This window comes from Melospiza melodia, chromosome 6 (assembly GCF_035770615.1).
Source record: "Melospiza melodia melodia isolate bMelMel2 chromosome 6, bMelMel2.pri, whole genome shotgun sequence".
Lineage (NCBI taxonomy): Eukaryota > Metazoa > Chordata > Aves > Passeriformes > Passerellidae > Melospiza > Melospiza melodia.
In genome coordinates, this window is record NC_086199.1 from 27752019 (window position 1) to 27777184 (window position 25166).

Sequence of the window (25166 nt, forward strand, 5' to 3'; positions counted from 1 at the left end):
CATGATGTATGTAACATGAGGATCAGACTAATGGCGTTGATTTTTGTTTTGATGTTTGGTTTTCAGTTTTGTGAGTTTTTTGGTGTTTTTTTTTTTCTGTTTTGAGATACTTTCTCTAAAGATGAAATTTGGATTTCTGTCACATGCACAGATAAATGAGTCTATTAGCAACACATGTACCTCAAAATAAAGTTTAGTGCTATGAACTCTTTGTGCTTACTTGTATATAAGTTTCTTCTGTAAAATAATACATAAGGACAAAAAAGTTGAGGACATCTGAAATGTTGCATCACTCTTTGCAGTAGAGGAGTTAAAGGGCAACTTCCATGATATGCCAAATCACAGGCAGTGTGTTCCCTTTCCAGCTGTAATTTGCTCCACGAGGATCAGCAAAGATGGAAGAGCCATGCTCTGGATTTTAGTGCTCCTTCTCTGCTTGCATTTGGGAAGACGCTACCCTTTAATATTAGCTTAAATCCTGAAATATCCCAGTGATACTCACAATATGGGTTGATGTCATGGAGATAACTGGAATTTAAACCCTAGGAAACCAAGAAATGAAACATTATGTATGTGTATATACATGGTCTATGCTGTTACTGGAATATAGTGTAATAGGAACTTTGACAGAGCAGCTGGTGGGTCAGGGCACATGGCAGCACAGTCCTGGCCCATCCCAGTGGGGAGGCAGATGCAGCCAATGCTCAACATGTGATGGAAGCTGCGTAGAGGAATGCTGTTCTGGTAAACTCTGTCATTACACGTGGAAGGAGCAGCTCTGTCTAATTGCTAATGAATTGGTAATGGAGTAATAAGAATGAAAATGTTGGGGAATATAGAAGTAGCCTGAAGCTGCAGTTTGGACGATGCAAGGCGAGGCACAGGTTGCCTATCACAGATGTAAAATTGTTAAAATTGTGCAATAAAATGCTTCAGATATTAAAATACAAGGCATGTCTGTGAATCCTCTGTCTGGTAACATTAGCAAGTGAAAAATGAATGTTGCATGGTGGGACTATAAATACACATCTATTGTGTTAAATTATCCTGGATGGAGGAGTAACGTGGAATTGCATAGCATCACGTAGCTTTTTAAATGCAAACTTGTGAAAATTGTAACTAATAGAATCATCATTAGTTTCTAAAATTACTGTTTCTATTAAAAGATGTGGAATTCAGTGACGCTTTTTTGTCAAAATGTGGCTGGTTTTGCTAGATAAAATTGTGAGTTGTTGCAGAAAGTGGAGTGTCAGGAAACTGAAACTTTGGAAAACAGGAGATGAAGCATTAACCACCATGCTGACATAGGAAGGTCAAACCCTTAATTTACTCACAGTTAGCTTTACTTAGAAGGTGGAAATACATGTGCTTTATATTGTAATGAGAATTCATGTAGATTTGTTCCAGACTCACTAATTAAGTACCACTTGAAATTAATGATTGTTTTATGCTGAAAGCGTATTTATATTTTTTCTTTTTGTTGTGGCAAGGGATAGTCCAACATGAATATTTATCATAACTTTTCAATTTTTTTAACATTTTATGCAGTGCTTCTTTATTAGTGCTTCTTTTAGCCGTTTGTTTTTCCCATATCAGTTTTAGAGCAGGAATGCAAGAAGAGATTTTTGTTGAGATACTGAAATTGAGCAAAAAGTTTATTCCTTGTCCACCTTGAGAAAACAAAGTGAAGTTATGCACTTGGGTTTTTTGTTTGCTTTGATTTATTTTAATGTTTATAGATTACATGCATAATTTTTTAGTAGATGTCAGATCACGTGCCTTGAAAGCATCTGGGTTTTTTTGTTATATAGCTGGATAACACATCATGTGTTCACACCTTTAAGTTAGTAGTATTTAACCTTTCAATTTTCAGTACTTTTCATTACAAGAGACATTTAATGACATATACTCATGGGGATTTTGAATGTATGTTCTTCAGGTGTACCCTGTCTTTGTATAAAAGTACTCAAAAATTGCTTCTAATTTTTCAATAAGAGATATCTAATAAGGGGGATGATTGATCATAAAACATTCCTGTTTAATGGCCCCCTTAAATTTAATAAACCTGAAAATTTAGGTAAGTTCTAGATTTGGTAATGTAATGTAATCACTAATATACTATAATTTTTTCCAAGACTGCTACAGAAAAAATATATATTTTGATTTCTGTCCATTACTTTGGAGTAAACATCTTTCTGATACTTTTAGGCACTTGATTTTGCAAGAATACTAGGTTAGAACTTGTAAGCAAGGAATACAGAGGAAGAGGTTACAGGAGAAGTAGTCAATATAATGCATAATTTATCTTGGACTGTGTTTTTGAAAACAAAAAGATAATACTTTAGTATTTGTCAGACATTTGAGAGGGGACTTTGGTAAGTAAAGGAAATAAAAATTTTTCTTTTCCTCGTCCAGAGTAATTACATTGTGTTGCCTGTGTATTCAGCTTTAAAATCTTGTGCTTTGACAGTCTGTTTTCTGCTCTTGGCTAGTAGAACTGACTTTATTCTTCCAAGCTATTTCATACTGTTGTGAGACTCAAAACTGTTTTACAGGTGAGGTGTGTAACCTATCATTGACACAAAAAATGAGAGATTAATGCTTTTCCCAGCTACCAATGCAAACAGAAATGTTATAGTGCAATGATGACTTACAGTGAAATCTAGTATTGTGCAAAAATATCTTTTTCTTGTCTTAGCAGAATGAATGTTAAAAAGGTGATAGTGATAGATTTTTATTTTAAAATTTTGCTGCACTGGTTTTGGACCGGGTGGTCCAACAGGTAATTAAATTTGTTTGTCCATTCCATCATGCCTAGTGTTCTTTTTTTGTATCTCAGTCACGCTGTAAAAGGTGCCTCTGATAAGTGCCTGTGTATAAGTGTCTGATAATCCTCTGTGGAGACTTAGATATATTACAGAAGGTTATGATGTGAGATTGTGGACATTATAAGCTTGTATCATGAGCTCTTGTATGTCTTTAGATTTGAAAGACTTTCTATTTTCATGTAATAGATTTGAAGGACAATCTATTTTCATATAATAACTTGAAAAACAGGTGATCTGACTGTCCAAGTATTTGTCATTGTGCGTAAAGCATAACTTCAATGAGTCTTTATGGGTGGGTGGGACAGGTGAGAAAGGGCTGGACTACCAAGATGCATACTGACTGATGCTGTGGTCTCTCAGAAGCTGGTAGATGGGTCATCAGCAAAATATTCTGCCCAGGTAACACAAGTGCTTTCCCATGAACTTTACTCTTCTCCTTCCTCCAGTCTTTGATGAGGTGTGAGAGTGCTGGTCCATTTTCGTTACAAAGATGTGGCAAGCAAGAGACTTCAGAAAGTGCCTTCATTGTGGTGTTTTTATACAGCAGAGACAGAATGACTAGAGTTGGTGCTTTCCTCTAGTATTCTGTGGCTAAAGCAGCCTTACATTTCCTTTTTCTCAAGCTTCAGCTGCAGGCTGCAGCCTGTCTCCTGCTACTGCTCCATCCTTCTGCTCTTAAGGAAACTTGCGTGAACTTTCTGGCTTGGACTTCTTGGCATTTATATTTCTATTCACTGTAAATTTTTATGTTGGTGTGTGAAGTAAAACCTAAGTGTTGGCATACCAGAAAGACGTCAGTGTCTTGGGGAGGTTGGACTGTACATTGTGTTCTGGTTTGTAGTGGTTTGCCAAAGGAAAATTCTAGTCCTGTGCTAATGGGATCTCTTTCATCCCTCTCTTCATGCTTACAAATCCTAAGCCTAAACATGATTTATTTTGTGTATATGAGCATGCATTCAAATGTAAATACATACATATATGTCTATATGTGTATATAACAATGTTTAAACTTCTGTCATCTGCTAGAGAGGGCTGGGGAGAATGATGGTAAAACTGGTCGCATATATTCTGCTGGGAATGATTGCTGTTGGAAAGTCTCTTGGGTGAAATCATGTAGTCAATCAGGTAAAGTTCTTACTAAATTATTTTTACTTTTCCTGTAACTCTTGGTGTCTGGTGGTACTTAAAGTATTTGATGTAGTGTCAGGGAACTCTGCTCTGCAATGGCACACATCCACTGATGGTGTTAGCTGCTGGATAGATGTTCACTTGTTGCTGTTCTGAGGAGCAGGAGAATGAACAGGAAGAACTTTGTATAACCATGGTTTCCTTGTGATGCTGACTCCGTACAAATGCCAGAGCAAAATGAATATTCCTTAAACTACCATGGATGTTTTAGAGATCATATTCATTTAAAAGAGAAATGGGAATTTGACTTAATAGAAATTCAAACTCGATTTTGGTTTTAGTCTCTTAGACTGAAATGCAACGTTGCTTTGCCTTTTGTTTGCTTCCAGGCTGAAGTTCCCACAGGGAGGAATTTCTGGCAGTAAGTGATTAGGTATTGTGTCAGGTAGCTTTAGAAGGCAAAGGAATACACTGTTTATTCAGAGAGCAATCAAAAGTTGTGTGGTGTTACTGTAGCCTCTTTAGCTTGAGGTGCTTAAAACGCAGAAGTCTTAACTGAATTCCTATAGAGAAGTGTAAACCCCTCAAAGATTGATTGAAACCCCTTATTGTTTCTCAAGCTGTGACAAAATGCTGCTTGTTGTTTCTGTGCTGTGGTATTGCTAAGCATGTCTGCATTCATTATGATACGTATAAATACAGGATGTGGTTGTGCTACTGTAGCTTCTTGCTTTAAGTTTGATTTGACTGTTTTCAGAGCTATGACTAAGATGGTGTTAATGCAGAAAACTGCCTTTAAAAAAGTAAACAGTAGATCATTTTTTAGCACTGTATACTTTTTTCAAGTATAAAGTTAAGACCAGATGCATGAAAATAAATGCAATGATGCAGCACTGTCAACTCTCAGTCCCAATTAATTTGCTTCATATTTACTTTGAGTCTCTTTAGATTAAAATTGATAAGCATGTGGGGGGAGTTGTCAGTAGACTTGATGGAGATGAAAGATATGATGTTATGAAAAATTAGATAGGAATGAATTATTTTAAAATACTAAATAAATGCATGTTATAGAATTGAAAATTACTACAATTATAATAAAATCAAAAGAAACTATAAAACCATGAAAATTGTATAAGCAGATTTAATGATTCTCATATGAAGAATACAGAAAACATTAATCAGAATTTTGTAACAGTTGCCCATTGGTATGGGAAGTTGCAATATCCAGCCCATTGAAAAAGCCATACTATCACACTAGAAGAGAATAAAGCTTAAAGCAGGAAGTAATGACAATTTGAATGATACTTGAAATACCACAGAAGGAATGGATGTCAGTGGTAGCAATGGAGCTTTATTGAAAGTAAGTACTTAAGCCTGGTGAAGATAGCACCTCTGTTGTTAACGAGAGAAGATTTATGTTGTTTCATTATGAAATTAAGAAAAGGACAGAAAACTATGATCTTTGACTTCTGTGGTAGGAAGTGGTAGCATTTTTGTGCGTGCATTAATTGATATATTTGGTAACGTCATGCCAACCCTTCATTAGGGTTGGCATGATGTCATGTCTAAGTGGCTGTACAGCTAAGTAGAACTGACATCTGCTCTGAACTTTTGTTAGTTATGTTAATCCAGTTTTCAGTGAAAAGAAGCTTGGAACCTGTGGGCAGAGAGCAATATTAGCAAAGGGAGTGGCAGTAAGTTTGTCAGCCTGTGTAAAAAAAGGGAGCAAGACAAGTAATTATTGCTTGTACAACACTAAGAACTGTTTGAAGTTCTACATCATCACAACTGCAGCACTAATTTATTTTTCTTCACTTCTTTCTGTCAGTAGCTCATTTGCCAGCTGACTGATAAGTCAGTCCAGTTTGGGATTCCAGTTCATCTGGTGAGATGGCACCTCAGAAATAAATCATCTGTGTACAAAAAACTCACGTGAGCATTACTATTAACAGAAGTAGCCTGCTGTAAGAATACCTAAACAAAATTTGAATTTAGTATCTAGGCAGTGAAACAACAGAGAATATAATAGACATATTTTATATATATTATATATTACCATGATGTAATGCAGCTAGGTATATAGAAAAAGGTTACAAAAGTTCTCAGGTCAGTAGGAAAGAGTCTCTGGGCTGATGAAAGTAGAATTAATGAGTTTGGTTTTATATTTCTATTAATTTTCAAGAACTTTCTGGAGGAAAGCTGCATTATTTGATTTATTATCGTACATATTAAAACTTAGCAAAAGTTAATGGTTTCTACATTATTTCTTTGTCATAAGCCAGTATAAAACGTGAAAATTTAGCTCTGGGAGATTTCAGCTTTAGTATTGGCATGGTTCAAAAGATTTTACATTGCTTCAGCAGCTTATTCATTATGCCTACTTCTAAGAGGATAAAACTGATTAACAGATTAGTAATAATTTAGTATTTTGGTAAGATTAATGGCAATGTGGATGTCTTGGAGTTTTTTGGGTTTTTCTCCTTCTTAAACTCTAAACAGGATTCTAGAACTGGCAAGGATCTCCTGTGTTAGTGTCTGCCATTGCAGACCGTCGTATCATTTAACTTTGTCATAAAATTGTCAAACTTGACTTTTAAGAAGATTTGGGTTTCTATCCTGGGGCTTTACTTGGAAAAACTGTCCGAAAGATAAATTTCTTTGGAGCTATGCAGTTATTTTTAAATATGCAGCATGATTCTCTTCCTGGTCACCTGATAGTCACTTTTGTTGGCTGTATCTTGGGTTTTGTTGTTATTTTTCTTCTTTTCTAGATCACTTCCTCTGGAAGCTTGTCTTACTTTCAAGTTCATTCAGACAGATTAATCAAGCAAAACTTTTTCTCACCCCATAAGATACATTATGTATTTCATTAATTCTGTTAATTTTACCTTATTTCCAAATAATCTATTTGATATTTATTTATTTATTTATTTATTTATTGGCAGAGGAGTTTAGGGATGATGCATCATACCTACATTGAATTCTACCAGTGCTTTTTACTAAAGCAGGAACAGATCTCTCTACTGAATATACTTATAGTCAAAGGTGGGGATTTTCATCTCTAGAGGTACTTCTCCATTCTCATAATTAGCTTCTGTTGAAGGTGAGGTCAGCTGGCCATTGTTTAACAATAAATTTCTGCTGGATACTAGGCTGAATGCTGATGTCTAATTTAGTAAGAGATTGTGAACACAAAAGTTGTTTCTGAAGGAGTTTATGATGTGTTCAAAAGGGGGTTAAAGAGGTTACTTGACATGACCTGACTCTTTTTTGATTTGCCAGTCTAAACCAGAATTTTATAACTTCTGTTTTTCCTGATAGTGGAGGCAACAGTGTCTCTGCAATGTACTGGTACCACGTGGAATAAATGAGATGACAACAAGAATATGGTGAAGCAGAGCTTTCCAATGCATTTCACAAATTATACAAATTATGAAACTTACAAAACCCTAATGGTAGAAATAAAAATTATATATGGCATGTGTCAGAAGTAAGGGTACAGGTGCTGGAAGTCTTTGGATTTTGTCCATATGTATGTCTGTCCCAGTTTCTAGCCTAGCATTTTGCTTCCTTTTGAGCAGTCTATAACAGCACTAGATTGTTTTGTACTTTTATGTCTCATTTTATGTACTTTTTGTGTCTCTTTCATTCCTAGAACATTTGCTACACCTTGTAGCTGCTAGTAGCCATACAAAAGATACCACTGCCTCATCAGGTCTGGTGTGCTGGGATTTTATCAGTCTTATTAACAAACAGTCAAATAGTATTTTTGTGTCTTATTGCTGAAAGGATGGACTGGCTCATATAGTAGGTAGCGATGTGTAAAGGAAATCACTAATATATTAAAAAGAATAAGCATGGCATAAATGGAACAGCTAAACAAAAGTATCAACCTTAGAAGTTTTTGAATTTGAACTATCAGTGGCCTTTGATAGAATACAATTGTGGATAGAAATGTGAAATACATGCTGTTTTACATTGTCAGGCCCTGCAAACAACCCCAGTCAGATGACAGAGTTTGAAATGTTTCTTTCTACTCTTCTTTAGCGGTAGGAGAGGGATAGTTGTAGAATATGAGATTAAGATCTTTCTTCATTGTAATTCTGAAATCTGTGGTCAAGGAATGTTGTGCCCTGTTCTCCTTGTATCACACTCATTTACTGGCATTGACCAAACCTAATGCTCTCGTTGTTTAAATGAATCTTCAATATTCCTTTGTTTTTCTTCTTCCTCTAATCATAGTTGTAGAGGTTAAACGTCAGAATCAATTAGTGAAATTAATCTATGTAGCAATTTTGCTTTTTATTATGGAAAAAGCTTTTGAGCTGATTACCTACTGAAGCCACTGTAAAGAGATGCATTGTATGCTTGTATGACGACACCAACTCACCTTTTTTAGTAAAGAACAATTAGTTGTTAAAAGAATTTAAAATTTTCTCATATAATTTCAGTCATCATTTCGCTGTATGGATTTTTATTTATTTCAAAATCTCAGGGGAATACATTTGTGTAAAATGCTGCTGATACATGGCAAGCTATTCAGCCATTGTGTTTGGCAGGCATGGCACCCTGTGGTTTAGTGGCTTCTTATATCTTTGTGCAGGCACAGACTTTGGAGGAAGGAGAAGGGGGGGAGGGAAAGGTTCATTTGTTTCCTTATGATTATGTTTTTATTCAAAAAGAGTTGATAAGTTTTGTTTTTTTACTAATTTGCTTCTTGCTATTTTGAAATTTTCTTCAGGAACCTGTTTCAGAGATGACTGCTGCATTTAAAATACAGGATTGGGTGTCTTTTTGAAATGCCATTCTGTTTTGAAAGAACACCTACCATTTAAGTAAAATTATAGTGCTCTGAAAGCAAAAAAATAGTCTTTTGTCACTCCTGTATATTTATGCATATTTCATTTTAAACAAAAAGGAAATTTTTTCTAGCTTGGCAGAAGTAATCATTGGCAAATTTTATTTTATTTTTTTTACTTTTTCATATACCCATGTGAAGACTTATCTTTCTGTTTCATAATTAATCTTAACAGCATAGATTTTTTTTTTTTAGCTTCTGCTTTTTCATAAACACAACCAGTTCCATTCAGGATTGGATGATTCCATTGTTTTGGTTGTGTGGGCTTTTGGGTGAAATTAAATGCTTTTCTCTTAGATCCAGCTGTAGTTCAGGGGAAGGGAGGAGGAGGAGGCTGATGTGATGTGGGGAAGTTGGCATGGACTCTTTGGTTGTTACACTGAGTGGGCAGAGTAGCTATGAGTGATTTGGCCAGCTTTTTTTTTTTTTTTTCATGAGACAACCACTGCAAAGTGGTCACTTTCCTCCGCTTACATGGTTATAAAAGCTTTAGAACAAAAAGAAACTGGACTGTATTTCGGATAGGATTTAGCAAAATATAGGTAAGTTTGCAAATTGGAAACATCCTGAGTGATGGTGAGGTATGACAGATGTATTATTGCACTAAAGAACATAAAACATTTTGTCTTCTTCCTTTTACAAGTAAATAAAAATACACGGTTGCATAGAATATTTCTAGATTATTTCTATACAACTCAAACCTTTTTATATCTATATTTTCAGCTGTATCATTGTAAGCATCCAGTTATTACAGTTTTCTCTGTAATTTTCCTTTTTCTGTGGTGTATTTTTTGCATGTTGAGGGAGATTATCTGCACAGACTTCCGTAGGCTGTAAACAGAACTTTTTGCTGCAGCCAGGTTTGTGGCTGTGGGCTGAGATGATCTTCAGTCTCTAATCAGATCACTCCAAAGTGGGAGCAGTGGGCAGGAAGGGAGGGAGTGGTCAGAAAACAAGAAGCACAGTGTTCATGTGCATGTAATTTAAATATGCACCTGCCCATGGTGCCACGTCTGTGCATGCAAAATTATTCCTGGCCCTAGAAATTGGTGTATATTCAGCTTTGGCTTTCCGTGACTTCTTTTTGCTACTTGTTAATTTTTGTTCATTTTTTACTGGGTTTTGAATGTGAATAATTAAAATCCCTTTCTCCTTCCATGCATAATTATCAATGGTAGAAATGATGATGCTGGTGAATCTTTTGGTGTGGAAAATGTGATCCAATATACATAGAACCTTTGCTTATATGCATCCATTTAATGGACAGGTTTGACTTTTTTTAGCTTTCTTATTACATTTTAAGTTTTAGTGTGGTACAGGTTACAAATGCTCAGCACAGCAGTAAGAAGTAAATGTAAACCAAATTAATCTAGTTCCTAAAGGTCAACTTTCAATAACACGCATAGGAGCAATGACCAGATGCTTTAAAAAATCATGGCCTCAGCTGTTATTTTACCTTGCTGAAAATTTCAGAAATTCAAACTGGTATGTCAGTGCATTGTATCCAGTTTCAACTGCTCATTTACCTTATTGGAGCATAGTAATTAATGACCACTGTATGTTTCTAATGGTACATTGCATAAAGTGAATCAAAGGTGACATAGCCCATGAAGCATTCTTCAGTGACTGCTTTGGGGTTTTGAAATGTCATTTGTTGTTGCTGCAGCTATACATGTTGGCAGTTCAGCTCAGCGTGCTGGATCACTGCAGTCAGATCAGTGCTTATTTGAAATGTTTATAGCTTTGTTCTCACACAGTTGTGCACTTGCTGGGTTTAAAGGCAAAAAATAATTGAGGCAAAATTGCCCGCTGATAATATGTTATTAGTTGAGTAAAAGTACTTGTTGGTGTGAGGGGAAAAAAAGAGAAGCCATTCACAAAGCACAAATATTACCTCTACAGTACTTTGGTAAACATTGCAAGGACAAACCCCCCCACACCCCCCAAATTTTGTTTATTCAGGTACAGAGGATCTGATGCAGCTAAACAGATCTGTTTGTCATAATAACACATCCATCCATTATTTCATGCTTTGATTGTGCATAGTAAGATTACTGCCACTTAGAGAGAATCAGAACTGTTGAACTAGTCATGGGAAACTACGTAGCTTTATACTTCCAAATGATTATTAAAATGTTTTTGTGATAATAGTGACCTTTTCAGTGCTTGTGGAGAGAGTAAAGTATTGGAGCTGGTTGGCATGGAGGGTGTCAGGTAGCATGTGGCAGTAGGTGTTTTTGTATGGAGCACCTTGAATTCAGTTTTGTGAAACACTGGTGGGTTTCACACAGACAGAGTGTAGAGCAGAAGCACCCAGCTGCAGCCAGGCTGGCTTGGTTTGGACTCTGGCATATTGTCAGAATCTGTGGGCCAGCAGTCTCCTTGTGAGGGGCTGAGAATTTGTGGCTTTCTGCCACACAAGTAAAATGCATGTGTTCAGTACTAAATGGATTAACCACCACTGTTTTTGAATAAAAAAATGGCATTACTTTTTTTTTTTTTTAACTAGTCACTTTACTTGTTGCCCCTTCTCAATGTTTTTTTTTGTCTTGCCAGGAAAGATGTGTGTCTCAGCTATGAGAGGAAAATTCAAGCAGCTTATCTGAGTTACTAGATTTTAAAGTGGTGGTGAAAGAGGCTAGCTGTGTTGGTCCCTCTGTTTTCCTTTCATCAGAAGTTGAACTCCTAATGTTTTTACTCACATTTCTAGGGTCACACAGCTTATGGCACATACGGGTGTCTGCCCCCTTTGACTATGAACTTTACTGCCCCTCTTCCTGCCTCTGATCTATTCCAAAAGACAAAGGTGGCCCATGAACACATAAGTTTGTATATTCCCTCTCAGTGTATGAGATCTTGATCACTCAGCTGCTGGCAATACAATCCCCTGCTCCCTGCAGACTACTAGTTGCTAGGATCTTTGTATATTAAGTGTCTGTCTTTTCACCCTGGCTGGCTGGGTGCCAAATGGCCGGGACTTCAAGCAAATAAGATTATTTTACAATGACTCGTTTGTTTTTAGAACTTAGAAGGGTTTCTTTATATGTTAAATGAAGGTCTAAAAAGTTTTCTTATTTTGTGACAGCTGCTTTTTCCCTGGCAGGAATAGAATTTTGACTTTGCTTGTAGTGCTCTTCAAATATTGTGGTTAATGCCAAAGACTTCAATTTCTCTATGAAAGGAAGAAAGCCATAATTTCCTTGCTCTGAGTGATATATTTTTAATGTATGAAAATACCCTGTGAACAAGATGCTTCAAGGAGCTGATTCACCTTTTTGTTCTCAGTTTAAATTTCTTCTCTGCATCATTTATAAGTTAGCTGTTCTGATTTTAAGTAAGAAAAGAAAATATTTATTTTATGGCCTTGTTCAAAAAATTGTTAGGAAGATGACTATAAAAGAAGAAAAAAGAAGCTTGCTTAAAAAGTTCTAGCATCAGTTGTGGAACACTGTTCCACAACTGAAAATTGTAACACTGCTCAATGAATGGATAGTGCATTAAAAAAGACTTTTATAAAATAGTTTTCAGGAAGGCAGGAGCCAACAGTTCAAATTAAATGTTCAGAGACATGATTAAGTCAATGTCTTTTCACAAAGGCATTTATAATTTTTTTAGCAGCAGAACTTCCATCTCTTCAGAAACTATAGGGAGGAAGCTACCTAAAGTCTAAAATTAGAGGGGAAGAGCCACGAGAGAAGTTCCAGTCCCCTGTTGTGCCTGAGAACAATAGTGTCAAATATCTTCTTTATGGTAGCAAAAGAAGTGAAATTTAATGAGTGTGAAATTCTGTACTGGAAAAATTAAGTACTTAAGTAGGGCAATATGGAAGTGGATATTTGAGCAACCAAACCCATGTTTAGGGTTGACAGTGTGCTCATTTCATGTGTTAGATACATGTTTTCAGAGATGCACATCCCAGACACATTAAACTCCAAGACAACTTTTGTCTTGATGTTTAAAAATATTCTTGAGGCAGATAGGTCTGACTGAAGCTAAACTGTCAAATAATCTGTCAGTACTAGTGGATGGGGGTGGACATGTATTCACCCACGCTGAGATGCAAATACTTCCCTTGTGAAATGTGGCAGCTATTTAGGAGCTCTGCACAACCGTTGGGAGTAAAAAATGGGGAAGTATTTATCCAGTTGAACTTACAATGGGAATTTTAGATAATCAGAAAGCAAAGTCACAGGAATGTGATTCGCAGAAAAGAACATTAAACCGTAGGAATGTATATTACATCATTTCATTACTTTGCACTGAAAATTGGGAGTTTTTTTATGTCTTACAGGAGAGATACAGACTTTAAAAGACCCAAAAGGATTTCTTCCTATTTCAAGTCAGATTGAGCTCTGTCTGCACCTATCTTTGTCTAACCTGTTCTGGGAACATCCAGTGATGGAAATGTCACACACACCCTCCAAAAGATGTTGCTGGTGTTTAAACTACCCTTTTCTCTTAATATTGAACTTTAATTCACTTTATGTGCCTGTATTACTGCCTATCTAGAGGCAGAAGTAAGGACTGTCAGTTTCCTTCTGTCTGTCTTCTTTCACCTCACCTTTACGTCTTGCCTTTTGTAGCACATTCTGCAAATTTTTTTCTGCTGATCCTTGGACTGTCTTTGGACACACAGAACTAGACTGATGACATTTGAGGTGTCATCAATGCCAAAATGAGTGTCAGGATAATTTCAGGTACCTGTTGTATTAAATACCTCTTTTTATGCCCCGAGACTGAAAGCAAAGGATGTTCTGAGAAGAGTCCCTAGAAATCTGTTAGCCAATCTCTCCAATTTAGCCTTACACTGAGTGTTGTTGCAGAATATGACATTATAGTAATTTGTTCCAATACCTTTTTGTATAAGAAAGCCATAGGAGTTATCTAAATTAACTCCTTTTTAAATAGAATGTCTCTATTAGAAACAATAATCCTATAATGTGGAAATAGCATAGCCATATTTGTTTTCAGTGAGCATTTGTTTTAGATACTTAAATTAAGCAAGAAAAGAAGTTGGACCAGCAAAATAATTGTTGTGTAATGTAATTCTACATAGCCTCAGCTGCTAGAAATTGGAACTTGCAGTTTCTTTATCTGCTAGGCAGATGAATCAATAGAAAATCAGATTTCACTTTCTAGGACTGATGCTTATCAAATATGATCAAATCCTGACCTGCCTTTAGAAATTAAACAGCTTCCCTACTGCCATGGACAGGAGAGCATGTCTTTCAGTTCCTTAATTATTCTATTAGTCCTTCCTGAATCCTTTTGCCAATGGCCTGGTTTTTTAAATTTTAAATGCTAGGTGTGAGAAGATTTCTGATTGCATTTATATCACTGCCAAAACAGAGTTAGTAAATCCATACTTTTGATATTCCCCAATTTATGGCAAAAACTATGTTCACTACCTGTGTTCAAGTGCATGTTCGTCTAATGATCTATTACACTGACTAAATTTCATTGTTGCTTTTTAGAATAGAGTCCTTTTTACATCAAAGCAGTTTATATTCCATGTTTCCATGTGTCTGAAATAATATTTTGTGAAGACTGAATCTGTGTCAGTGTAAAGCTCTGCTTACATTTTTCTTCATTACATAACCAAAAGCAAAGGTAGTTAAATAGTAATAGTGTCTGTCATATTTTCATTTGCTCTATTATTTTGAGGAGCCTACAGCTCTGTGCCCCTTTATGAAGAGAAGCAAATAAGTTTTCTTTGTTTTGATTACTCTAGAACCCAGTCACTGACTTTTCAGCTATTTCAGTTTTGCCTTTTCGGACTTGAAAATATGCGTGCAGCTTTTGTGAGTCCTCTTCAGCATCCATATCAACTGATGTTAGGGTACACAGTGTTTAATCATTAATATTCAGTAATACCTTTTCCCCAAATAGGAAAGTGATTGATAAATCTATGTGGGTAGTAGAATTCTTAAAGTTCTTTTTGTTCCTAAGATGTAAGCACAATTTTTAGTGTTCTTTAAGTGTACTGACAGTGATATTTCCACATTACTTTGGGCCTCTTCCTTGGTTTTCTACAACTCTTAACGTTTTCTATTTATATCTGTTGCTATCAAGTTTCTGTTTTGAAAATTGTAGTTCTATATATGTATATAGATATATGGAGGACATACCTTAAAAGCTCCTTTTTGTGACCTGGCGATTTCTGTGTTTAATGCAGTTATTTTTTTGAAAGCAATAAAAAAACCCAGAAAATTATCCTTAATGTTCATTCATATACTTATCTTTTGTGTGTTTCTAGATTAACACAAGGCTTAAACATATGTTGAATCTTTATGCCTCTTTGTGCTGTGTGTTCCTGCAATGAATACATACAATTAAAGGAAGCACTGGGTGTGACTGGTCCAATTACAGAGAGAGAAACTTCGTTGTGATCTGCTTGTGATCCATTCTCCTTTCAGTGGTTTCCATTTCTTTACTGTCAGTGTCCTAGTATCATGATTGGGAGTCCATTCAAGAAGTTGTACACTCCACCTTTGAAACGTTAAGGTAGGAAGGTGTGGAACCCAAATGGCCTCTTCCCAAGTGATTCACTCTCTAGAAGCCTGTATATAGATTTTGTATTACTATATAAAAGCTGCCATTTTTTGTCACGTTAAAAAAAGAAAAAAAACTTCATGTTGTTTTCCTATCTCTAAACAGGTGTTTGGCAAGGGAAATCCTTTTGGGTGTTGGAGACAATGAAACTCAAACTTCCTATGACATGGCTTACTCAGAGCTGCAAAGCAATGCTAAATCTTAAATCATAAAGCAATAATTTACAGGCACTTTTGTCCTAATGTTTTTTACTAGCTCTTATGGACAGCTTCCTTGTAATGTTTTGGAATGGGAATTAGTGTGTATAACCTGGCATTAGGAGTTGTTTTTTCTAAGTTAGTCATCTGATGCCCAATACAGACCTGGTTCTAGGTATGTGTGCTCATGCTTAAACTGGTGTCCAACATGAGTGCCCTCAGCCTTTTCTTCTGCTAGAATTCCCTCCTGACTATAGTCCTTACAGAATTAGGGAGGCCAGTAATCCTGTTACTTGGTGATGTCACTTTATGCTTTATTAAAAAGAATACCAGTTACTGATAAATGGAAGTTTTGTCCTTTATTAATAAGGATCCTAATTATTAGTAATAAATGGAAGCCAAACTGACAACTAAGGAGCAAACAAATTATTAGTATTAAAAACTGAACCAATATGATCATTAAACATTCATGTTTGTGTCACATTCAGTATGAGAGTACCCTTTACAAGTATTTTTCAAATGACTCTTAGTGTATTTCCTGAAATATAGAAATAATATTGGGAGTGGATGAAAGAGTAACTAATTTTCAGATTCTCTCTGAATATTTTACTTAAAGTGTGTGGGAATTCTGCTTTTTCAGGGGTAAACCACATACTTGGGAATACTTTATTTTAAATAGTACTCTTGATCAGAGATATTTCATTTTCTGTTACTGTGCAAAACAAAAAATTATTTTTAAGCAGTTATGTAGACTGGCATCTATCTGGAAGGAAATGCAGTTGATTTTGAAAGTACAGCAGAGGTATAAGGAAGTGAAAGGTCTCTTACCTTCATTAGATCTTTTGAGATCTCTTACCTCAGGAACAGAAGCCTTGACTGCATGTAAGCAGTTTGTGTTGTGCAATCTGTAAAAAGATCAAAGACAGTTGTTCTGCATCTGTGTAGTCTGTTGAGTGAGGTACGTGACTGGTGTCTGAGTCTCCTGAATTGATGTAATGCATCAATGATGCTGGAACACATCTGGTGGTAGGCTCTCACAGAAATGGGGGGTTTGGGGTTTGTTTTGTTTTGGTTTGGTTATTTTATTAATAGTGTATGGAATTGGCTCTTGAATTGTTTTCTTAATCTTTCTTAAATTACGAATCCCAGATGTAGTATATGGCATAGAACTAGTAAGACTACAGGTTCAGAAGCAGCCAATACTTGTGAGCAAGGGGCTCTTTAGATGTTTTCATGTTAATGGAACTAGAAAAAACACTTGATTTTTTTAGTGATTCATCATCCTTTTTCTGCCTGTTTGCTGAAGGGCATGAAAGTTTCTGCTCCGTTTCTCAACCTCCTTGGTGAGAAATGCAATCTGTTCATGAAGTGTCTACATAAATGGATGCCTGTCAACAATCTGGCACTTGTTGTCACGTTCTTCTCCTAAACATTTCACAGGAAGCTCCATGATTCTGCACTGGGGTGGACAGTGTTGAGCTGCACAGAGAATGTGTACAGGATCTGTGGGAGCCTTTCTGCTGAGGTCCCCCTGTTGCCTTAGAGAAATGTGGATTAATGGATCAGTGTAGATCTCAAACTCTCAGCACGAAACAACTGAGAAGACAGAAACTCAAAGTGGTCTCCCTCAGTGCTTCTGCCCATGAAATTTTTCAAATCAATGATATGCAGGTGTGGTAGATGTGATAATATTTTTGCCACCAACAGGATGCAAAGACCAGTTTATATTCTGAGTCTCTTTGTCATTTAATTACTATTTTTTTCTAAATATTTCTATTGAATTACCCTCTTAATCTATATGACAGAGCAGTCAGCTATGCAAGTGTGTTTTGATTTGCGTGGCACATTGACTTACAGGATTTTTATGTGACAAAATTGAGTGTTTTCTCAATTTCTGAGTTATTGAACTTATTCTTTCTTTACAGCTTCTTGACTCTGCATTGTCTCCATTGCATTGGAAGTTTTAATAGAATATTCACAAAATGCTGAGGAAATAATAGTAAAAAAGATTAGTCTTAGAGAAGACACATTATATCTGAGAGACAAAGGCTATTTTAAATTAAGGTAGCCTTTGTATGCTATCAATGAAAATCAACTTCTGACAATAATCAACATATTTTTGGTAATCTACTGCATGTGGTAATTCAGAATAAAGTACTTCCATAGAAGTTTCAGTGAAAAATATATCCAATATTTTCAATGGAAATGGAGATGTATTTGCATTTTGTGATAGAACAAATAGAGTAACACTAATTATGCTAAAGTTCTCTTTGTTTGAGGCAAAAGTGTTATTATTTTAGAATTTTCGTGTTCAGTTGCCATGGTGGATTGACCCTAGCCAGCAGCCACTTGCCAGACACAGTTCAGGAGCAGTGAGAAGAGACTCAGTCAGGTCTGGTTGCCCTGAACTGGGAGTTCTTAAATCTGCACGGAAGTAGCATGAGTAATGTGGGGTATACTTTGTAATTTTGGCAGTGAGCAATTTGCATGACAGAAGGCAAACTGACATACAGTGACAGGAAGCATAGGTAGCAAGAGGACCTGTTTGTTTGAAGAAATGCAAAGGAAACAACTCCTACCCTGAATGGGCAGGGTAGGAAACAACCTGTACTAAAAAAGGCTGACAAATAGATTGTTCAGAGTTCAGGCTCTCTCCAGAAAAGCCATATTTTTATGTTTCACCATGGCCATATTTTTCTTTTCCTTGAGTAGTTCTGTGAAGGAGCTCAGCTGTGTTTTAACTCTGTGGATCTTCATTGTTCCACAGCCAGTCCAAGTCAGTGTGCGTGGGCAAGATACTCTGTTCCTGCTGTAAGAGAGATGAAAGAATCTGATTTCTGCAGCAGATCACTGCTGCAGAGATAGAAAAATGTTTGTATGTATGTATTTGTTATCTAAAATACTGTTTACGCCATAAAGCAGTCAATAAGAAGTTTGGTGTTTTCAGATGGCGCATTTGGAAGCTGCTTACTAACTGGTGTTCTACAGGTGATGAATCCTTTATAAAACATGTTTGTACATCAATCATTGTAGTAAAAATATAAAAGGAATAATGAATACTGTAAGTAAGGAATGATGCTGCCCACAGTAACGCATTAGGAAGCTTAACTGATGTTTGGAATGTACCACATGGTGATAACTTTCTGAGGTTATATCTAAAAATATATTTATAAATAAACTGAAATGAGGATACAGGCTCAAGCATTGGCCCAAAATCACGTAAACGTTTCAGTTGTTTAATTGCACGCTTCCTGATACGGTTTGATCTGTGCCAAATCGCATTCCTTCAGATGATGCTCAGACAGTTTGGGTCCTAGCATGTGTAAGACACTGTTGAAAATAGGGAGTGGCAATGTCATCTCCCTGCTTCTGGGGAAAGAGGTCATCTGTGTGGCAGTGAGCACTTCCATGCCACTTAGCTGTGCATCCAGAGAATGGTTCCTGGCTGGTGTAGTCAGTATATTCTTAGTAACTTGTCTGTTTCACTTAGCAGTTAGATTGGAAGGAAATTGCTAATGCATTTTTAGGAATGCAAAGGCAAAAAGGGATCAAAGACCTATATTGCTGTTCCCATTTACCACTTTAACCCTTGTGAATCTTGGCAATCCTCAAGGGTCATGAGACAATCAAGGTCTTTCCTGTCTCTCTCTTCTAAGTGTATTTTCCTTGCTCTGGTCATCTCTTCCTCACCTTTCCAGATTTCTTCAGTTGCCCCATTGCCTTTCCAAATCAAGATACTTGTTCTTGATTTGGAAAGGCATAGGGATAGATGTATCATTTGCCTGTTTTTCTGAACCTGTGACAAATGGGTTTGACCTGGGCCTGTCTTGGGTAGTACTGCAACATAGGCAGCATCAAGTTGATTGGTAATACTCCTTATATTTTCCTTTTCCTCCCTATATAACTGAAGACTGATTGCCTGGGGAAAATAAAAAAGAAGGAAAAAAAGATAAGGAAATAATTTGTTGCCTGTCCTTGCTGTTTGTCTGCCTGGCAAGTGCAAATGAAGTTGCTGGAAAGGTCTAGGGTGAGTCACCGTTTCTGAGATGTCTTAAGCATGGAATGTGACATCCTGGATTGAGGTGGAGAGGCCACTGCTGCTGGAACAAGCTCCACCTCCTGTTTGTACTCAGATGTTGCTACATATATTCTGTATAACGTCCTGTAAACTTCTGTTTAAACTCCAGAGTTTGTGTTCCTTTGTAGCAACTGTAGTGGTGTAAAGTCTTTGAACACTAACTGATGTTTCTTGCAACAAAACCATGAAGTCTTGTGGTATTTCTTTATGCATAAGACTAATATTTTCATGATAGCATTGGTAAATAGAGCCTTTTAAAAATCTCTTGAGTTTTGCTAGAGAGTTAATAATGACTGCCACAACCAAGTGAAAATTTAGCCTCTTAATGAAACATTGGCTTTTCAGTGTCATGATTTTGCTGTGTTGTGACCTCTGTAGAGAAAGGAAATTCTGACTTCTAAAAATCAAATGCACTCTTACTTTAAGAATATAAAAGAAAAATGTTTCAGTTTGGTTGATGTGATTGTTGAAGTTTTGTATGTGCATATCTTTATACTAAAACAGGAATATTGATGTAAGACTATTTATTTACTTATTTATTTATGTATGTTAGGATCAGATCAACACTCTTGCTCAAGTTAGATCAAGGTTACTTGTGTTTTAGCCAGTTAAGTTAACAAACATTCAGTGTGACTCAGCTTCTCCACATGCTGTAAAGACATTGTTCAGCCCACAGCCCTTATGTGTGCTGGATCAATATCTTGGTGCTGTAAAAGGCTTCCAGGTTTTATCAAAGTTTTTGTTGCAGGTGCTGATATGAAAATCACTAAGGGCTTCTAAAAATCTAACTAATCTAGAAGAAAAAAACAATCATCACTAAAAGAGACAGTTAAATTTAATTTTAAGGAAAAGTTCAATGATGACTGAAAAAAGTAAATAAACAACTGTCATGACTTCCTAGAATAAAGCAACAGAAACTAACCCTTACAGAAGATGTGCAAAATTGTAGTAACATATAAAAAGACAAAAACAGGAAGATGACTTTTTTTTTCACTCTTAGCAGTGAGAAACTGTCTGCCTGTATGTTTCAATTTTATTATGTCAAAAGAAGTATTTTTGCAAAATTATCACAGCAACAGACTTTTTTGACTATTGGACCACATTATTAATTAAAATGAAGCATCATCATTGTTTAGAGTATATGTTTTCCAGTTCTTCTAGGTTAAGTTCTTCAGTGGAAGAAATTTATTTTTCATGTGGTTTTCATTTGACATAGCTACTATGCTAATCTTTCTAATACATATTTATTAAACCAAACTGGTGAAGTGTTGTCTCACCTTAGAGAGTCTTATCTTTCTTTGAAGTTAATTTCCATTCTAAATTGTGGTTTACCAGAAAAGAAGGAGGCAGAGTAGGTTTCCATTCAGATAACCGTGTATATGATTTGTTATTATTAATTAATTTTTGAAAGCTTCACAGTTCAATTTGGAAATATGTTAGCATTTAGATATATCAGGTCTTGTAAAGTTTCTGTCTCTAATAATAAAACCATTTGATTGTCACAATAAATAGAGTTTTAAATATAACCAGCATTTTCTTCTGTCAGCCCCTCTTTGATCCTTATTTTGAGGAAAACTGTCAATAACAGCACAGTTATGCCTGTACATAATTCAGCTTATATTTGCATGTGGAAGGACCAATGCCATTGAAATTACTGACTGATGTGATGGATAGTGGATTAAATGAATTACTGAATCTTTAAAATTAGATGTTTTAGTTATTGAAATTTGAGTTTACTTTTTTTTTTTTTTTTGTAGTAGCACTTGAAGGCTTTTTAATTGAAAATCCAGAATTTGCATAATGACTTGTCTTCTATATGGTTATTGGTAAAATATTTTGGTGGATTTTCTTGAGATTTACAGTTGCTAAGGGTAAAAACACTTAATTGCTTGCTTCTTTGCTTGTATCTGCTGAGGAAAGATTAGTGCTGAGGCTCCTTTTACCCTGTTTTATGGATGATCTGCTGCCAAAGGGCCCATAATCTGGGCAATAAAAAATGGACTTACAGTAACTTGAGATGCTGATCAGCAGTCTTTTTCATCTGAAAACATAATTTTATTTTATATTTCTTTCAAGTCTTATGGGTAGATAATCGTGATGTAATATTTTTAGAAAATGGAAGCACACAGTGTGCTCATTACATACTGGTGACTTCAAATGATAGTAGCACTTCCTCTTTTTACCATAAAAGCTACTACAATATCATATAAGATATGTTCTATACAGGTGTTCAGACAGCATTTATTTTAATGCTCAATGGTTGGAATAGAAGTCTGTTATTTGCCTGTTGCAGTTTTATTTGTTAGTAAATTTATTTTTTCACTTGCATCTGTTCATGTTTTGTTTCTGCTTATTGATGGAAAGGGATTGGTTAAAACAAAGGGGGAGAACTCATTTTAGAGTGTTTCCCTTCACATTTTCTCAAACCAAGACAAGAAAGTATCTAATAAATAACACTGGGGATATACTTGAGTTGACTTAAAAATTTTGCTAAATTTTAAATCTGGAACCTAGAATTTCTGGTAAGTGATCACGTTAAAAATCTAAGATTTCTGTTTCTAAAAAGGGGGAGGCAGGAGATGTTTGAAATACACAGCTAAACTGTGGCACTTTAGCAAGTTATTATGCTGTAAAGGTCATTTACCCAGTTACACTTGTAAACTGAAGCACCTTTGACTGAAGCACACTGAAAGGCCATTAAAGTGATTCATTTTGCTTCTCACTTGGAGTAGGCAAACAAGGTGTTTATGGACAGCTTTGATGTCTTAATTGCTACTGATGACTTGTTAAGCAGCCAGAAATACATCCTGTTTCTGAACCTGTGAGCAAGTCTTCCACTCCTGATTCTTACACATATACTGTATTTCCTCACTATGGCCATTACAATGACCATTTAACTCTGGTAATTCTGCTTTAAGCAGCTGTTATACTGAAACAGGCCCTTCCCTTCTGTTGGTGCTAGGGAGTTCAGCTCCAACACCATAAATTTCCTGCTTTGTCTCCTGTTCAGCAGAACCGAATGCTGTTTGTGGTGGTGTAATACCAAAAGCATCGTGGCTTCTTTGTGTTTACTTTGGTCTGTGCATATCGGCATTATTGTTGGCAAGAATAAGTTTAGCTGAGGGAATTTTTGTCACTGTTGCAACAGTTGGTCCTTATACAATGTTTGAGAATCTCACCATCAAAATGACTGTTTTGACATGAGAGTAGTGTATCTGGGGAAAACTAATTCAAACAGAAGATTTCTCGTATGTAATTTATCAAAAATGTTGTGGTTGAATTTACTTTTTTCTACAGAATATAATAACTTGTACCTCATGATACACGTATTTTTACATACATACATAGAATGTGTAATATTGCAAATATTTTTTTAGGTAGAAAAAGTTGAGCTATTTGAAAAAAGCAAATGGAATGGTAATGTAAAGAGAGAGCAAGCAATTTAAATCATAATGAATTTAGAGGGAAATGCCTCTGGTATTTCTGAAATCCAGTGAAATGAGAAAAATTTTGCAGTTTTAAAAAGGATCAGCAGTTCCCATTTTGAAGAATAATATTTCACTGCCTCTATAAAGAAAATTCTTAGGAATGCCACTGTGTTTGTGTGTAACCTCAAAACATACCAGTTTATTTCTCTGGCTGTACTTGTCATTGTGTTTTTTTCATTGCATGTTGCCAAAACAAGGAGTAGTGCATTGATGTAAAATTGAGTGGATTGTCTTGTAACATAGAAAGGGTCTCTTGGTTGTGTTTTCAGAACAAAGTCTTAGTTCTTTAGGCTGGGAGTATGAAAAAAGCACATTTTTTTTTTGCTTCAGAAAACAAAAAAAGAAAAGGAAAACAGTTACCTAGATAATAAGCTCCAGTGTATAACCTCAGATTTTTTTAAAAAAAACTTTTTTTAGTTTAAATAGGATTTATTATGATTTTGAAACTCCAGTTTCTCTGCATTGAAACAAAAGATTATGATTAAATTTTGAAATATTGTTTTGAAACATTGTTTTATGTGCCTGGTAACTTCAGTCTCAAAAAACAGATATTTCACATTGAGTTGTCATTTAAGCATTGCATCTTAAGCAGAGCTAAAATATATTTCTTTTGTCTTCTTTTGGGCAGACATCTGGGGAGAGATCATAGAATCATGGAATAATATAATGTAGGGCACTCCAAAGAACATCTAGTCCAAACAGCTGCTCCAGGTCTAATTAAATTATCTTACTCAGGAAGTGTGAGGAAAAAGTTACCAGTAGTGGCTGCAAGATACATTCACTTCTCTCTCATTTCCTAGTGGATACTGCATTGTTCACAGGAAGAAAAAGGCAAATGAGCTTACTTGCTTGGTGGTAAAAACATTTCAGAATATAGTAATAAATATTTTCAAAGATGAAAAAATATATATCCTATTTGATACTAGTCTGAGAAGTGATCCAGTCTCCCCTCAAAATTTCGTTATACGTTCATTGTGTTTTACAGTTTTGTATTTTACAGTTATGTGTTTTACAGCATAGTGAATTCTCATGGGTTTGTGTTTGCAGTTTCCCGAATGTGGTTTTTATGGAATGTACGACAAAATCTTGCTCTTCCGCCATGACCCTACCTCTGAAAACATTCTCCAGTTGGTGAAATCAGCTGCAGATATCCAAGAAGGAGACCTAGTTGAAGTTGTCTTATCAGGTAACTAAAAAACAATGAAAATTACTGTCATTCTTTTGCAAATGAAAATATCCTGAGTAGTTTTCTCCCAATTGAATTTTAACCCAGCATGGGTGAGAGTCCATACAACCAAAATTTCCTTTCTCAGACGTATATTAGGCATATTATGCCTTTAGGTTTTTTTTCTGTTGCCCTGTGTATTTTGTAACAACTCCTTTCATCCTTATTACTAGTTAAGCAACAGGTTAACTAGTTAATAGTGTTAATAAGCTAGTAAACTAGTTAATATTAACATTAATAAGCTTTTTGCTAGAGTGCTGTGAAAGTGTCCGTTGGAAATAGAGTAATTGCTTTTTCAAAGCCCTGCGTGGTTTTGCTTGCCAAGACTGCTCCGACTCTTTACATGATCTATTTTTTGGAATTATGAGAGGAAGGAGAGAGCACAATAATGTGACTCAAATACAGAAGAAGTCAGAGGATGTCATTAGGTGTCAATAGGACTTGTCAAAAGCTTAGATGTAAGATATGAGCTTTGTGACTTGGAATGGTGCAGAGTTTGCATGGGTGTGCAGTAGAGTGAATGCTGGAACCTTAAAGATGTAAAGGTGCTATTTGGCAAGTAAAACTTGGAAGATGATTTAAGGGCTGAGTTTCTGCAGTTGGAACATGCAGTTGGAGCATCTGGAAAGATGCTTAAGTACAGAGACATGTATGCCATATGAAAGTAAAAATTGCAGCTGTAGAAGGGTGTAGGATAGTGAAGAGAAAGGTGAAGTCCTAATGGATGCTGAAAAGAGTGGAAGTTAGGTCAAATAATCTAAGCCAACTGAGCTTTTAAACATAGATTTCTTGTGTAGGACACTATTCCATAT

The 25166-nt window shown here is 35.8% G+C and overlaps 1 protein-coding gene across 2 annotated transcripts in view; it reads left to right on the top strand.

The window, feature by feature from the left end:
• PRKD1 (protein kinase D1) overlaps nucleotides 1–25166 on the top strand; it is a 116153-nt gene that overhangs the window by 33281 nt on the left and 57706 nt on the right. For both annotated transcript variants that reach the window (XM_063160447.1, XM_063160448.1), the window contains exon 2: nucleotides 24177–24315. In XM_063160447.1, coding sequence (XP_063016517.1) covers nucleotides 24177–24315 — 139 coding nt within the window. The remainder of the gene's footprint in view (nucleotides 1–24176; nucleotides 24316–25166) is intronic.